This window comes from Theropithecus gelada, chromosome 15, assembly GCF_003255815.1.
Source record: "Theropithecus gelada isolate Dixy chromosome 15, Tgel_1.0, whole genome shotgun sequence".
Lineage (NCBI taxonomy): Eukaryota > Metazoa > Chordata > Mammalia > Primates > Cercopithecidae > Theropithecus > Theropithecus gelada.
Genome location: NC_037683.1, coordinates 11,716,092 through 11,732,633, shown reverse-complemented (window position 1 = coordinate 11,732,633; position 16,542 = coordinate 11,716,092). Strand labels below are relative to the sequence as shown.

The following is a 16,542-nucleotide window of genomic DNA, read 5'->3' as shown; positions in this document are numbered from 1 at the left end:
GCAAATGAAAATTGTGAAACAATACATGAAAATGTTAATTTGAAAATACAGGTGATTTTTGTTTAATCATTATTTTCTAATAAGGCTAACAAGTTTTTAATGTATCAAGGAAATAAAAGTTTTTTTAAAATCCAAAAAATAAAAAAAATTAAAAAAAAAAAGAGTTTACTCTCTAGGGTCTGCTCTAGCTTTCTAGGATCCGAGGCCGTGGGACCATGATACCAACCACTGTGGAGTCTGGCTGAGGCCAGCTTCCTTGGCTGGACTCCCCCTGTGTCTGGTCAGCTGATGCCTGAGGCGGGCTGGTGGGTCATGCCATCGCTGCATGCCCTGCAGTGGCATAGTGGAAAGGCCTGAAGACTGCCAGTAGTTCATGGTTATAAAGTAAATAACTGTTGATACTGAATCATGCAAAAATCCTACAAGGAACAAAGTCCAATGATATGCTTTCACCAAAAGGTCAAAACTAAGAGGTGATATCTTGAATAGGTGATCAAAATTAACATCAACACTGAGGAACAGATGGGTATTTTGAAATATCATAAGCTGAGGACAAACCTCACTTACATGGTATTCCAGCCAAGTCTGCCTACCCTGAATCTAACTGGGGAAACATCAGACAAACCCAGAATGAGGAGGGGAGATGCTGCATTCTTCAAAAATGTCGATGTCAGACACAAAGAAGGGAACTATAGACACTGGGGCCTACGGGGGTGGAAGGTAAGGACTGAAAAATTACGTATTGGGTGTTATGCTGATTACCTGGGTGACAAAATTATCTGTTGACCAAACCACTGCAACACACAATTTGCCCATGTATCAAGCCTGCACATGCACCCCCTCCAACCTAAAATACAAATTGGAAAGAAAAAAAACTAGTGACAGCCAAAAAAAATGTCAATGTCATAAAGACAAAGAGTCTGTGGAAATGTTGCAGATGAAGGGAGTCTAAAGAAACAGTGAAATGATCCTGTACTGAAGAGAGAAAATGCTTAAAATGACATTGTTGACTCAATTGACAACATTGGAATACAGATGGTATCAATGTTAAACTTAGAAAAGTTGATAAAGCTCTACTGTGATTATGTAACAACATAGCCCTACTCTTGCGAAATACACATTGAAGTATTTAGGGATGAAGGCTATTATTTTACATCTGAATCTTAAATGGTTCAGAAAAAATATTGTATATGTGTGTATGTTTGTATGTGTGGGGTGGTGTGAACAAATGAGCCAGTGGGGTAAAACATTAACTGTAGACAAATCTGGTAAGTAAAAGGCAAACATGCTTTTTTACACTGCTTTTATTCTTTCAGCTTTTATATAAATTTAAAATTATTTCCAAATAAAAATGTATATGTATGTAGCAATAGCTAGTTTTTTTAAATTCCAGAAAATCTGATAAAAGCAAAATAATACTAAAATTTTCACCTACGTTTTTACTCCTTAATAGGCTTAAAAGGCAGGACATAAAAAAGGACACAGAAGAAGATGTAATGGTTAAGATAAAAAAAAGAAAAAAGAAGAAACCTCTGGAATTGGAACTGGTTTCGGTTCCAGCTCCACTACTTATTATTTCTGTAACGTTGGGCAACATGTTTAAACTCTCTCAGTCTCAATTTCCTCATCTGAAAGTAGGGGGATAAAATAGAATCTATCTCATAAGGTTGATGGGTGGTTCTGGAGATAATGCATATAAAATACTTAGCCTAATACTTGGCATTTAGCACTCTCTCAATGCATGTCAGTATTTCTAGACCAATGACAAGGACAGAAGGCTTCCCATTTCATTTTGTAAGGTAACATAACCCTGAAAGCATGACAGAAACACAAACAGAAAGGAAGCCTATAGATCTATCACACAAACAAATATGATACATAAATCATTTGTTAATGTCAAGCAGTCTATTAAAAGAATAATATACCATGACCTAGTAGGGTGCATTCCAGAAATTAAGAACTTTTCAATGCCAGAAGAGCTATTACTATATTCGTGATTCATTCGTTACATTATATACTATGATTCCCCCCATTTAACCTGTTCTCTCAATAGTTGCCCCCGAAAAAGCTTTTGGTAAATTTAATTTTCGTTCCTGAGAAAAGCCTCTTTGTAAACTTCTAATTGAAGGAAACATCTTCAGCATGATAAAGAAACTGACCACAGACATCTAGTAAATTGCTAGAGGCATGTCAAAGAGAGCATGTTTCAGTAGTCTGTCTTACATATGTGGCACAATGGAGATGTCAACAAAGCTGCAATAGAGTGACATCAGTCATGCAGGAAAACTGATCTAACACAGTATCAGCCGATACCATGCAAGTTTCAGACATTTATTGTAAACAGTAATTTAATGCCTTATAAGGATTGAGAATGATAGAGTGTTCAATAAGTAGAACTGAGTTAATTGACAAATGATTTGGGGAAAATTGGTCCTTACCTCAGAGCATACATCAAAATAAATGATAAGGAATGAACTATAAAAATGAAACATCTAAAAGAATATAGAGGTAAACAGTTTCATTAATGCTGGGATGGAGGACTTTTTGATACTAATTAGGCAAAAGCCATAAAGGGAAAAAAATGAAAAATTTGCTTATGCAAACATTTTAAAACATCTATGTGGCCAAAAATAGCATAGAACAAGTTTAAAAGCAAAAATTTGATCAGAAGAAATTATTTGCAATCTGTTTCAAAGATTTCACAAAAGAATACAGTAATCAGAAAACTGGCAAAGGACATAAACAGGTAACCCACAAAATAATTATAAATGACCAATAAAAATATGAAGAAAAGCTACAATCTAAATGGCATACAGGCCAGGCGTGGTAGCTCACGCCTGTAATCCCAGCACTTTGAGAAGTCAAGGATCACTTGAGGCCAGGAGTTAGAGACCAGCCTGGCCAACATGGTGAAACTCCATCTCTACTAAAAATAGAAAAATTAGCCAGGCAAGGTGGCATTCGCCTGTGATCCCTGCTACTCAGGAGGCTGAGACAGGCAAATCACTTGAACCCAGGAGGCGGAGGTTGCAGTGAGCCAAAATGGCACCACTGCACTCCAGCCTAGGCAACAGAGTGAGACTCCGTCTCAAAAAAAATAAATAAATAAGTATACAAAGAAACACAAATAAAAACAACGTTGAGATTACATTTTGCCATTAAATTGTAAAGAGGCAATGTTGACAGTATAGGGAAGATGGCACCCTCAGCCATTGCTGGTGGAACTATAATTTTGTGTCAGTCCTTCTAGATGTCAGATTGGCATTGTGTTGCAGACCCCCGACAATGTACATACCCTTTGACAAAGCAATTTAACTTCTAAGAATTATCCTAAAGAAATAATTGAACAAGTAAGTATGCAAACGTGGAATTAGAAGATGATAAATGTTATTTACAATAACAAAAAAAATTGGAAGCAGCCTAATTGTCCAGTATTATTAGTTATGTCTATATAAATAAAAGGGTATAGAGCCAATAACATAGGATTATATTTATTGACATGTAAAAAAGTTATTGTCAAAGCAAGCCACAAAATATATTTAATATATTCAATATAATTTCATCTTATTAAGAAAAATACATATGTATATGCGTGGGGAAAAAAAAAAACAAAAAAAATACCAAAACATGGATGGATTCTAGATGAATTGTGCCTATTACAGGGGTAACAAAAAGAAGGGGGTTCCTCTAGGGGGCACCAACTCCCAAATATTGTGGAACTTTCAGCCCAGAAAGGAGAGGTACTTGGTACCCGTTTTAGGAACAGCTGAACTCACTGGTTCACTGGTTATTTTTCCTACACCCCAAAGGCCTCCTGGATGCTTCCACGATGTGAATTTAGACAGGGTGTCTTTTCGAATGAGAACATGCAGCCACAGCCCTTGGGTATATGCTTTTAACAATGATTTTTCTGGTTCTTTGGCCTCTGGTTCATTGCCAGCTTCATGTTTTCTTTCTGAATAAGCCTCTTAATGTCACAACTTTGTTCCATTACAGAATGCAACTGCTCTGCCTGGTACTTGGCGAAGAACAGACGTGCACTTAGAGAACCCGGAATACCACACCAGATGGTATTTCAAATATTTTTTGGGACAAGGTAATTATGCTATTGTGGTGGTAGGGAAGAAAGGGTATTCAAAATGGAAGTTAGTGTTAGTATAATTTCTGGTATCCTATATGAGTGAAACTAGCCATTTTAGAAACACTAACATCAGGGCATTCACTTCAAGGTCAGTAGTAAGCTTTGTAGATTAAAAGATCCAATTCAGAGTCTCAGCCCTATTCAGAGTCTCAGCCCTAAGAGTTTTTGCTCATAGTTTCCTTTTTTTATGGACAGGCATTTTTATTCCTGGAGAGCTAAAGGAGATTAGATCATCTGAAAAAGTGATTTGAGAGATAAGACGAATTTTCCACGGTGGAAAAACAACTTTAGACTTAACAAGGCAATTGCCCTGTCTGTATTGGGTTTTGAATACTTAGTTCAAGGCAATGAGGGAGATAACTGGTTCCCTGAGCTCCAGGGCCTGTATAGCACTAGAGAGACATTAGACTGTAGACTCTGGCATCATTCATACATTCAAACATGACAAGTATTTATCACCTACTCCATGCCAGGCAATGTGCAGAGCAATGGGGATACAGTGGCAAAGACACTCATGATACGGGTTTGGATCCTGATGCTGCCATTATTAATCAAAGGACCTTACACTGGCTACTCTCCATTTCTCTGAGACGCGATTTTCCTTTCTGTAAAGTGGAGATATTACGAGTGCATATCTAATAGGTCTGAATGGAAGTTTCAGTGAGATGCAGGAATGACACTAAGCCCAGTGCCTGACACATACTAACAGCTCAGTCATTAATAGCTATGTACATTTAAAGTGAAGGGCTCAAGTGAAAATATACAGAAAGGTGGAAAACAGGAGTGTGGCTAATTACAAAAGATTTGGGGAATGGAAGAATAATCACTATTTTGGGATTCAAAATGAGTTAGAGAAATTTTTTCTCAGGCTAATGTATTCATTTGTAGATATGATGCTTGAATGACAAAATGAGAGTGAGCAGACCTAAATGATGCCTTTAAAGAAATCTGACTCTGTATTATTGTAAGAAGTTCCTTTTTTTGGCCATGCAAAATTTATTGGTGTGTGGGGGATATAGAAGCATTTATTTTAAAAAAAGGAAATCAGCAGGAAAGCCGTCATCTTCCCAAATGCTTGTAAGTAGTACTCAGAGCAGTGAGGACTTTAGAGAAAAATGGTGCCATGAGTTTGGATGCCTTCAGGTGCAGCAGAAAACCTGACTCAAACTGGCACAAATAGTAAAGGATATAACAAAAAACCCAGAGGCAGGGCAAGCCCTGGGGTTGGGGGATTCAGAGGCCCAGTAATGTCAAGGACCCAGGCCTTTTCCCTTTTTCTGCTTCTGCATCCTTAGTGTGGCAACTTGGCACTTGGGCTGGCCAGGTTCAGGGTCACAAGATGGTTTCAGCAATTCCAGGCATCACTTCTAGACTCCACCAGTCCAGAGGAAGAAGATGGCAGTATTTAGAAGTGAGGAAGCCTCTCTAAAAGCCCTGTGGCAGATTTCTCCTCCCGTCTCATTGGCCAGAATTTGATCACATGTTCATTCCTGAACCAGTCACAAGCAAGGGGAAGAAGAATGCATGATCCCCCGGGAGAGATCAGGTCCATCCCAAGCTGGCTTTGGGATTACTGTTCCCTGAGCATGTGGGAAGGGCTGGACACCACCTGCAGTGTCCTCTACCATCTGTGACTGGCAGGATCAGTTGCATTCTCACTGCTCTAAACCTTTCTTTTCCAGTCCATCAGAACTACATTGGAAATGATGCAGAGAAGAGCCCTTTCTTCTTGTCTGTGACCCTTTCTGACCAAAATAATCAACGTGTTCCTCAATACCGTGCAATTCTTTGGAGAAAAACAGTAAGTATATGGCTCGTACTTGATGCAAAATTTATGCATCAGTTTCAGGAGATAACCCCTGTGATGGGGAACTGTGTGCCAGTTTCTTCCAGGGCATGCCTCATAGTCTTCTTGTGATTCACCTCTGAGAAGTTGACAGTGCCTTTGCCCAAAGCACCTTATTTTCTGCACCAGGAGACTGTTTCCTGGCCTTTAAAAAAAAAAAAAAAAAAACCTTATTTATTTTATGCTTGCCAATTACAGCATTCTAGTCTCTTCTGGTTTAAATATTTTCTTTGAGATGACTCTGTCTCTTTTGGGCAAAGAATCAAGCCTTTCCAATTTTTTTGCCACCTCCTGCTCCTCTTGCGGTTGGTATTTGTGCACATGGGAGGGGGCTTATGAGACCTAATGGTCGCAGAAGAGAACTGTGGATCCACATGGGCGCTCTGAGTTCTGTCTGATTTCCATTGTAGAGTGACTAATCCAACCTCTGAACTCGTGACCACGGAAATATAATTGATTCCTCTGGCTCTTTTGGGTCATTGGAAAGCATCTGCCCCTGAAACCCATGGTACAACTATTTGCCTCTTAGTTGTAAAGTCACTCCTTGTCCTGATCCCAGGTCTCCGCTAGTCTCTGAATCTCTCAGAAGCTCTCCATCCCCTCCTGGGGCACATCCTCTATGAACCATAGGTCAGATGTGAGGAGGCAGGACCGTTGCCATAGGCCTGCGTGTGTCATACTTCTGGTCATTAACACTTGCAGCCACTGAGTTGCTACCCTTCACCAAGTTCAAACCAGGTGCTGCCTGGACTTAAGATTCCTGTGCAAGGCCATGCCTGGGAAGGGGCCTCTGATTCAAATGCTCTCAAGTGCCTCCAGGTCTTCCCTTGACAGATTTACAGCATCCCACAATGCCTTCAAAGCCTGTCCTTGGCATGGGGGCGTCAAGGACCCTGGCATCTACCTCTTGGCTGGCATTCCTTCCTTCCATCCTTCTCTCCTTCCTTCCCCCTGTCCTTCCTCCCTCCCACCCCTCCTTCGCCCTCCCTCTCCCTCCCTCCCTTCAAGGCAGGAGAGGGTGGGTTTCCCTCTTCTTCCACCTTCCTGGAGTGGACTTTCTCAATGTCTATCTTCTTCCTCCAGGAAGTAGCAATCACATCCTCACCGAGATGACTGCCATGTATGAGGGGAGACAGAATGAGACAAATACAGGGGGAACATTTGCTTATTTTAATTTCCAAAGATACTGTCTGTATGACATTATAAGTTGTGATAAGCACTCTGAAGACAGAGAATGACAGAGCGTGCTGCAGGAGCCCTGCTTAGATGAGACAGTTTAGGGAAAGCCTCCTGAGGCGGCGCCCAGCAAACAGAAGCCTGAAGGATGGAAGGAAGCCAGTCATTTGACGAGTAGAAGGGGAATCAGGGAGTGTTCCAGGTAGACGTAGCAACAAATGCGAGACAAACAAGGGTTACTCGTACCTGGTATTAGAGAAGTCAAGGAGGTGGAATTTAAACCCCAGGACTGCTGTGAAGGCAGCATAGGGGTAGGGCATGATGAGAAGTGCCAGTGCCTTCACCCAGCACCTCTTCCCTTGGCCTTCAGTTATGTGTCAAAGACAGCGAGAGGGTTCCCAGTCGTTGATGGAAGTGCTGAAGGGAGGGAGGAACTGAGAAATCAAAAGTGAGCATTGGCACAAGGGGTCAGTTATTAAGCCCCTCTTGGCCTAAAACTAGTGCTAGAGGCTATGGGAAGTCCACAGAAGTATGTGACTCAGCCCTCGCACTCCCAACTGCCAGCACATATCTTCTAGGTTATAAAGCAGTTATAAAACTAGCTAGGCCCGGCACAGTGGCTCATGCCTGTAATCCCAACATTTTGGGAGGTCAAGGTGGGAGGAGCACTTGAGCGCAGAAGTTCAAGACCACCCTGGGCAACATAGCAAAACCCTGTCTCTACAAAAAATAAAATAAAAACTTAGCCATGCATGGGGGCTTACACCTGTAGTCCCAGCTCCTTGGGAAGGTAAGGCAGGAGGGTGGCTTGAGTCCAGGAGTTCAAGGCTGCAGTGAGCTATGATTGCACCACTGCACTCTAGCCTGGGCAATAGAGCAAGACCCTGTTGCTACAAAATCAGAGAGAGAGAGAGGAAGAGAAAAGAAAAGGAAGGAAGGAAAGAGAGAGAAGAAGGGAAGAAGGGAAGGAAAGAAGGAAGGAAGGAAGGAAAGGAAGAGGGAGAGGGAGGGAGGAAGGAGAACTAGCTAAACATATAACTCTATGCAGTCTTGCATATCTCTACTGTGTTTCTTCTAAATATACAGAAATGGCTCACACAAATAAAATATGAAAAATGATTTGTATTTATTGTAAAAATTCCATCCAAACAATATAGCAAGTGAAAAGAATTCAACTACTCAGAGATAATCACTGCAACAGGCTTCTAGACATCTGTCCATGTAGACACACACCTGCACACACACACCTGTTACACAGGGTAATCTTCGACGTGCACTTCTGCGTCCTGACTGTGCTCACTGAGTGTTGCCTGATATGTACATGCACTTGACTCTATCTGAGCATTTGGTATTTCCACTGATCACAGAACCATTTTTCTTGAACATTGACTCTGGAAGCTACAAAAGGGAGGAGATAGGAAGAGTTTTACCAGTTTGTGGTGAAGAAAAACACAAACCCACAATCCCAGGAGCCTTGGGTTTCACACCCACATAGGCAGCTCACGAAGGTGTCACTGTCACCCAGTGCAGCACTAGAGCCCTCTGCTGTGCCACACATTTCCCCTGAGCTGCCCTTGGCTTCTCTTTAAAGCCAAGGCTTCTCTTTAAAGCCTTTGGGCTGGGCATGGTGGCTCATGCCTATAACTCCAGCACTTTGGGAAGTCAAAGCAGAAGGATTACATGGGACCAGGAGTTTGAGACCAGCCTGGGCAACATAGTGAGACCCTGCCTACTACAAAAAAAAATAAAAATAAAACTGCCTTTGATGTGTTGGGTAAGAAGAAAAGGTAGACAAGGTAGGATCTGAGCTAGAGGGGCAGATTCAAGACAATCTCCTAGACAGGGGATGCAGTGTAGGCTGGGGCCAGTTAAAAAGCAAAGCCCCAGAAGAACTCGGGTTTCAATGGGAAGGATCTGTAGAATCAGAAAACATGCATTTCTATCTTAATATTCCTCTATAATATTGGAAAGAAATTTAATCTCTGTAACACAAACTACAAAAAGAAAAGCTCAGCCCAGTTTCCATGGCTAATGGAGAACCCATAAGAAGGGCTCTCTCTAGTGCAGCTTCTCATCCTCAGCTCCAAAGACATCCTCCTCCCTGGCCTGGAGAGGGGTGAGAGTAGCAGGCCTCCAAGGGTGTAGGCATAAAAGTTTTGTTTATGCAAAGAGACCGTGGGCTTGGAAAGTTCAAAGAACTTCTCTCCCTTGCTATTGTTCAGAGCTTGGACAGATGAATTGGCAGGTATATCCCAATAGCACAAGAAAAATCACATTTCTTTGCCTGTTCTCTAAAAGAAACGTTCTTACCCTCCTCTAGCCGTTTGTGATGACAATTTTATTACTAGTCAAAATCAGGAAGAAAGTTTTAAATGTACAGTATATGATAATCCCGTTTGCTAGCTGTGTAGTGTGAAACCTTTGTGGATTCTAAATCTATGTCACCTCTTCTTAGACGATTAGGAAGAGAATAGCACTCATCTGTTCCGGGTGGTGTGGATGTGAGACTGAATCAGTTAGGCAATTCTTCTTTCCCTTTTTAGTCAAAATATATTCATTGAGTATTCCTATGAATGAGTCATAGTTGGTACTCATTTAGGAGAAAAGAGACTTTAAATAAGAAAACACAGATAAATATAAAAGCATGCATTATGAAAACCTCTCTGAAAGATTCAGGAGATTTCTAGTTCCAAAAGTTTTTGACTGGGAGACATTATTTTGGGGTCCCATTGAACATGTGGAGACTGTTGTTTTATGGTCTTTGAGGCTTATTTGATGCTTGGCTTACAGACCGAATTCCCAGCCAGGCACAGTGGCTCATGCCTGTAATCCCGGCACTTTGGGAGGCTGAGACAGGCAGATCACCTGAGGTCAGGAGTTTGAGACCAGCCTGGCCAACATGGCAAAACCCCGTCTCTACTAAAAATTAGCCGGGTGTGGTGGCACATGCCTGTAATCCCAGCTACTTGGGAGGCTGAGGCAGGAGAATCACTTGAACCCAGGAGGCGGAGGTTGCAGTGAGCGGAAAGCGCACCACTGCATTCCAGCCTAAGTGACAGAGCCAGACTCTGTCTCCAGAAAAAAAAAAAAAAAAACAACCAGAAAAACAAATTCCCTTCTCATCTGGTTCAGATGGCTCAGGTGCTCTCCATAATACCTAAAACACTGAAGACCTGTATGTTGAAGGCCATGCTGAAATCCATACATGTTGGGGTGGAGACAGCCTGGAAGTCGCTATCAAACCTGAGCAAGATTGTTTTCAGTCATAGAATGTGTTTATTCATATACATGCCCCTTGAGGAGAAAGGAGAAAGACTGGGCATGGGTTTCTTTTGAATGGCCAGAGGGGCTCTTTTGGAGAAGGAAGTTGTAGAACTTGTCACTGATTTGATGTTTGGACTTTTCCAGGGTACCCAGAAAATATGCCTTCCCTACAGTCCCACAAAAACTCTTTCTGTGAAGTCCATCTTAAGGTGAGTTCTAATGGGTAGAAAGCCTATGCGTGGATTTGGAGCCTTTTATACACTGTTTTTTCCTGTAATCATTCTGATGTTAACTTTCCATTGTCTTGAGCCTTGACTGTGTGTGAGACGTTTTGCTAAGCACTTTGCATGACATGCATCACCTCATGTCATCATCACAGCAACCCTGTAGGGCAGGTGCTGTGACTGTGCCCATTTTATAGATGAGGAAATAGAGGTTCAGAGAGAGAAAGCCAAGATCACAAAGCAAGTGTGTAGTGGAACCAAGGCCTGAGTCCAGGTCCAACTGATTTTGAGCGTTGCTCTTAGACATCTCTCCATACTACATTAGTTGCCAGCTTCTTTTTTCTTGCACGCACTCAGATACTTTAGTTTTATAAAGATAATCAAGTAATATTTTTCCTTCCATTTTTTCCACCTTGAAATAGAAACCCAGATGTCAGCAAAGAATGTACTTATTCTTCGCCAGACAGAACGTTAAATGGATGGAACATCTGGCTGCTGCCTGCTCAGCTGCCTCTTGTGCCCCCACCCTCCCACCTCCCTCTCATCTCTCTCTTATCTTAGGTGGCAGCCTCCCCTAGGGATTGCCACCACTTGGATCCAGCCTGTGGCTTTGTTACCAGCTAAGATGTTACATCATAGTAATGGTAGCTTCTGTTTGTCAGGCACTGTGCTGAATGCTTTATGAATGTTCTCTGAGTCAATCTTTAAACTAGCTCCACATAGTAGATCTATTATTATCTCCACTCCACTTATCAGGAATTGGAGCCTCAGAGAGGTGAAGGGATCTGACGAAGAGCTCAGAGCTGGTAAATCAAGAGCTGGAGTCCTGTGACTCCAGAGCTTGGGCTGTTTAACCACTAATGCCCTATTGTGTGAAGGACAAAGCTTACCTCATAGCCCTGGTGATTTCCTCTCTATTCATCTGCAGCTACCTGGTGGTAGATGTGTTTCCAGTGTTCCCAGGTGACACGTAATAGCTACCACTCATCCTTACCAAAATGGCTCTTACAGCGACAAACTTGACTGTATCTGTTGGGGATTGCATCTGGCTGATTAAAAGGCACCAAGGCCAGGCTCAGTGGCGCACACCTGTAATCCCAGCTTTGGGAGGCCGAGGCAGGGGGATCATGAGGTCAGGAGTTCGAGACCAGCCTGACCAACATAATGAAACCTGTCTCTACTAAAATACAAAAATTAGCCAGGTGGGGTGGTACACACCTGTAGTCTCAGCTACTCGGGAGGCTGAAGTGAGAGAATTGCTGGAACCCAGGAGGTGGAGGTTGCAGTGAGCCGAGACCACTCCATTGCACTCCCACCTGGGTGACAGAGTGAGACTCCATCTCAAAAAGAAAAAAAAAAAAAGGAACCAAGATTAAGAAGTGAAAAACGTTATATCCCACTTTCAAGCTTCATTTGGTCTCCAGATTGCAGACCTCTTCCTGTCTGCTCTGTGCCTTCTGATTTTTTTTCTGAGCAGTTCTAAAGCCTGAGTTAAGCCTCTCCACCAAGAGGCTAACATTTTTCCTGAGCACAGAAATATCCTGCTGCTTTCAAGAAACTATAAATCTTAATTTGCTTGGAGAGTAATACCTTAAATTGTACCAGTTTAAGATTTCTGTGAATTCTTTTTTCTAAAAAGAAGTTTACTCTAGCTCCTTTCTTCTCTGTTTAAAAACTAGGCCTTTTGTTTTGTTACAATTTCATTTAGTTGTATGAGCAAGGCTTAGCTTTTCAGTACACCCTCATAGCCAGAGCAAGGTACAGCAAGATTTCAAAGATATGACAAACTACACATTCTATAGTTGCTGCCAGCAGAAGAAAAGATTTTATCTTCTTTTGTTACAAGAATGAGAACTCGAAAACTTAAAAGGAAATTAAAGTATAAATACTATAGAGTCACATAAGCCTGGATTCAAGTCCTGGCTCTGCTCTTTACCAGATTTTTATCCTGTTATTTAACTTCTGAGTTTCAATTTCCTCATCTTTAAAATGGGGCTAAAATATTACTTGCCTCGTAAGAACTAAATGAGACAATTCATGAAAAGCATTTATCACAGTGTCTGGTGTGTTGTAAGTACTCTAGAAGTTCGTTATTATTTTTAATTTTCACTTATAAATATTGGAATATTAGCTGAAAGGAACTCTAGAGATCATCTATTTCAATCTCCTTGTTTTACCTCTATAGGAACTTAGGTTCAAGGGAATTTACGTTGCTTGTCCAAAGTAAAACATTGTAAAAAGTCTTGTTAAGGATAGTCTTTTGCCCTATGTGGCATAGAAATTTCAGTTAAAGCTTAATTACATTCATCACTTTTAGTAAATAAAAATAAGAATCTGGAAGAGTAGCCAAGGTTACCTGAAACAGATGTTCCTGATTTCTCTCTCCTTCTCTTATGAGTGTCACCAGGAGCCAGTTATATAAGTCAAGTACATGTGGTGTTGGTTACCTTCATCTGTTTGTTCATTGATCACTCATTTTTTGATTTGTATCTTCTGAGTGAGTGTCAGGCCCTTTAGGGAAAACAGCTGTGATTTTTCTAGAGGCTACTTTTTAGCTTCTCTGAAGAACCAAGTTTTGCTCTATATTATTTAAGTTTCCAGCATGCTGCAGCTCATCCTGTCCATTCTATTTCAGTGCCATGAATCTGGACAAATTTGAGAAAGGCCCCAGGGAAATTTTTCATCCTGAAATACAAAAGGTAACAGAAAATTTTATACTTCATAATGATACAAAATTGATTACAGTGTTAGAATAGAGCTGACAGGTCATCAGTAATCCTTAGCCTAGGATACAAAGCGAAATCGCCTGTGCAACTTAAAAAAATCATCATGGTAGAACCTCACACCTAAGGTTCTGATTTGATGGGTGTAGGGTAGGGCCTGGGTATCTGTGTTTTTCAGAAGTTCCTCAAGTGATTCTGATGCATAGCCACTCCTGAGAACCGCAGAGTTGTCCTCGGTCCACGGACCAATAGGGTGTACATTCAGAAAAATCTTATTGGCTTAAAAGCCACCCTTTTTACTGAGTAATATAGAATTGTGTGGAATGTTAAAGAAATTTTTTTTAAAATTTGAGACAGGGTTTCGCTCTGTGGCCCAGGCTGGAGTGCAATGATGCGATCTCGGCTCACCGCAACTTCCACCTCCCGGGTTCAAATGATTCTCCTGCCTCAGCCTCTCAAGTAGCTGGGATTACAAGTGCCCACCTCCATGCCCAGCTAATTTAGTAGAGACAGAGTTTTACCATGTTGGCCAGGCTGGTCTCAAACTCCTGACCTCGGGTGATCCACCCACCTCAGGCTCCCAAAGTGCTGGGATTACAGGCCGTGAGCCACCACGCCCAGCCCGGAATGTTAGGGAATATTAAAGAGATTTTTTAAAAATTAATAAATCAAAACATGGTTGATTGAGCTCTTACTCATGTAGTAGACTGTACTGGGTACCATCAAGGATAAAAGGTATCCAGAAAGCCATCCCCGTTTTCTTAGGGAAAACAGTCTGCCTTGGGAGTGAAAAAAATTTAGTCATAATTTAGGTGATGGTTTATCAGAATAATGTCAACCAAACTTTTGTCTTGTAGTTATAACCAATTTAGCTTTGAAACTTACAAACACAGCCGTCACTAATAGTGCGCCCGTCATGTGTGAAGCTGAGATTGAAGTAGTTGGGTACGCCAGGGATGGGTGACAAGGGAAAAGGCTGAAGAGGCAGGCTAGAATTCTATCCAGGTGGCAGCAGGGAGCCAGTAGAACCTTTAAGCAGGAAGCATCATGTTCAAATTTGCTTTTAGGTAAATAGTAAGAGGAGGATTGATTGGAACATGAACAATTTTTGCTTGCATATCTTTAAAATACGGTTAGCTTTTAAAATAAGGTTATTGACTCTCGGTTTACCCCAAATATAGAGAGTTGTGAATTCCCATATCTTTTGTTTTGATGTAATTTTTAAAATAGTATTTACACCCAGCCTCAACCTCAGACAGAACTCAGGCAAAAATGGGTATGTTAGGTTAAACTGTAAGCGACTTTAAGCCATCCAGGTTTATTACAAGTGATACTTTACAGCAAATTTTAAAACAAACTAGAATTATAAATATGTGAGTACCCGTGTGCTCTTATGACTTCACTCACACAGGTTATTATTCCTAATCCTTCTTTAAGCCTTAGTCTTATCCCCCACACTAACTCTGCTTCCCAGACACTGAGCCCCCAAACCCACAGAGCCAGCTCTGTGACACTTCTTTCTGCCTCTTGCTACTGAGCCAGTTCCCTCAGCAGAGCTCATCTCTGCTCAGTCATCCCTGTCTAATTTCTCTAGAAGAGGAAAAGAAAAAAAAAAAAAAAAAAAGATATAGCAGCATTCTGCCTATTTATATCACAACTCTGTGCCTGTTTTTACCAAACAAAAGGTACTTTTATGCTTTCCTATATTTGTGTTTTGGCTCTTTTCCCCTTAACAAAAGAAACCATTTGTGAACTTTCCCCTTGTCCTCTGTGTGTGTGAGTGTGCATGTGTGTGTGAATTTGCACATGTGTGTGAGGCTCAGAGATGCAGGGTGAAGGCTGTCATCACATTTCTGTAGATTTCTCTTAGGAACAGTTGAGCAACAGGCTTTAGGTAGAGAGGAAAGAGTTCTTAAAAATGGTAGGAGCCAGAGAGTAAACAGAAAGTAAACCAATTGTGTTATAAAGAAGGCATCTTTCCACAAAGAGGGAAGGTGGCTGGTGCTGTTTTTAAATGTTATTTGTCTGTTTCTGGCTGCAGTGTAGTGACATTTTCCTTGACCAAAATCCAGAAGCAATGTGTGATTAAGCTAGCTTTAAATGGATAGAGAAATCAGACTATCTGTATGTTTCTTCCCACTCCTACCCATCAAGTTTGTTTCCCAGTAGTTGTGATATGTTTCCTAAATGACCAGGTATTTTATAAAAACCGGTAGAACTTAATTTGATTTTTAAAACATTTCTAGGTTTAAAAAGTGTATGTAAAATCACTCTCCCAAATCTCATATATATGAAAAAAAATCAGTGTCAGCCTCAAACTAATGATTAGAATCATGCATATATCAAAAGCAATGCCAGTAGGACTGTATTAAGAAACACCATTACTGGCCAAAATTATACCTTCTGGGCTAAAATTACACACTAGAAAGCAGCAAAAAGGGGACTTCCAATGCTCACAAATTCGGGAACAAGAATATTTTAAAAATCTGAATCATGTTAAGTGGGACATTGGCAAACCAGGGCAAATTGCAAGACTATTCGCTTCTGAACAAATGTAATCCGAAATAAAGAAACTGCAACATAAATGTAACCTGACAGCCTATGACATCCCTCCTGCCTCTACAGCTGAGTGTTGAGACTGTAGCCCTGAGCTCAACCGGAACTCCTGTTGCAAGGCTCTGATTCCTTCAGCGTAGCCCACTGAGGAGCAGCCTGTATTACCAGGCCAGGGACTGGTTGCAAAACATCCCAGTCCTAATGCTTGCAGGGCTAGTGGCAATTGAGAAGCTGAGAGGTGTGACCCTTTTCTTATTCACCGCAGTTAGCATGGAAGGAGCACTAGCCTGGGTGTTAAAAGGACTGGGCATGAAATTCAGAGCTGACACTTACAGGCCACATGACCTTAACTGGAGATCCAATTCCTCCATCTGTGATTCAGGAACAATTAAACTGCACCCCCCATAGAGAGAGAGAGAGAGAGAGATACACCTACTGATGTACCCATAAAAACTAAAAATAAAAAAATTAATAAAAACCACAAGGTGTTGAGAAAGATCATGGAAAGAGAGAATTTTGTAATGACATATACAGTGACATGCAAACATAAAGTCCCAATGTAAAAAATGTATAACATAATTTTATTTTTTCCCAGAATTCAGAAATAATATA

The 16,542-nt window shown here is 41.2% G+C and overlaps 1 protein-coding gene across 2 annotated transcripts in view; it reads left to right on the top strand.

Annotated features, from left to right (window-relative positions):
* GARNL3 (GTPase activating Rap/RanGAP domain like 3) overlaps positions 1 to 16,542 on the top strand; it is a 172,226-nt gene that overhangs the window by 83,439 nt on the left and 72,245 nt on the right. For both annotated transcript variants that reach the window (XM_025360304.1, XM_025360305.1), the window contains 4 exons: positions 3,997 to 4,096; positions 5,824 to 5,942; positions 10,572 to 10,636; positions 13,287 to 13,350. In XM_025360304.1, coding sequence (XP_025216089.1) covers positions 3,997 to 4,096; positions 5,824 to 5,942; positions 10,572 to 10,636; positions 13,287 to 13,350 — 348 coding nt within the window. The remainder of the gene's footprint in view (positions 1 to 3,996; positions 4,097 to 5,823; positions 5,943 to 10,571; positions 10,637 to 13,286; positions 13,351 to 16,542) is intronic.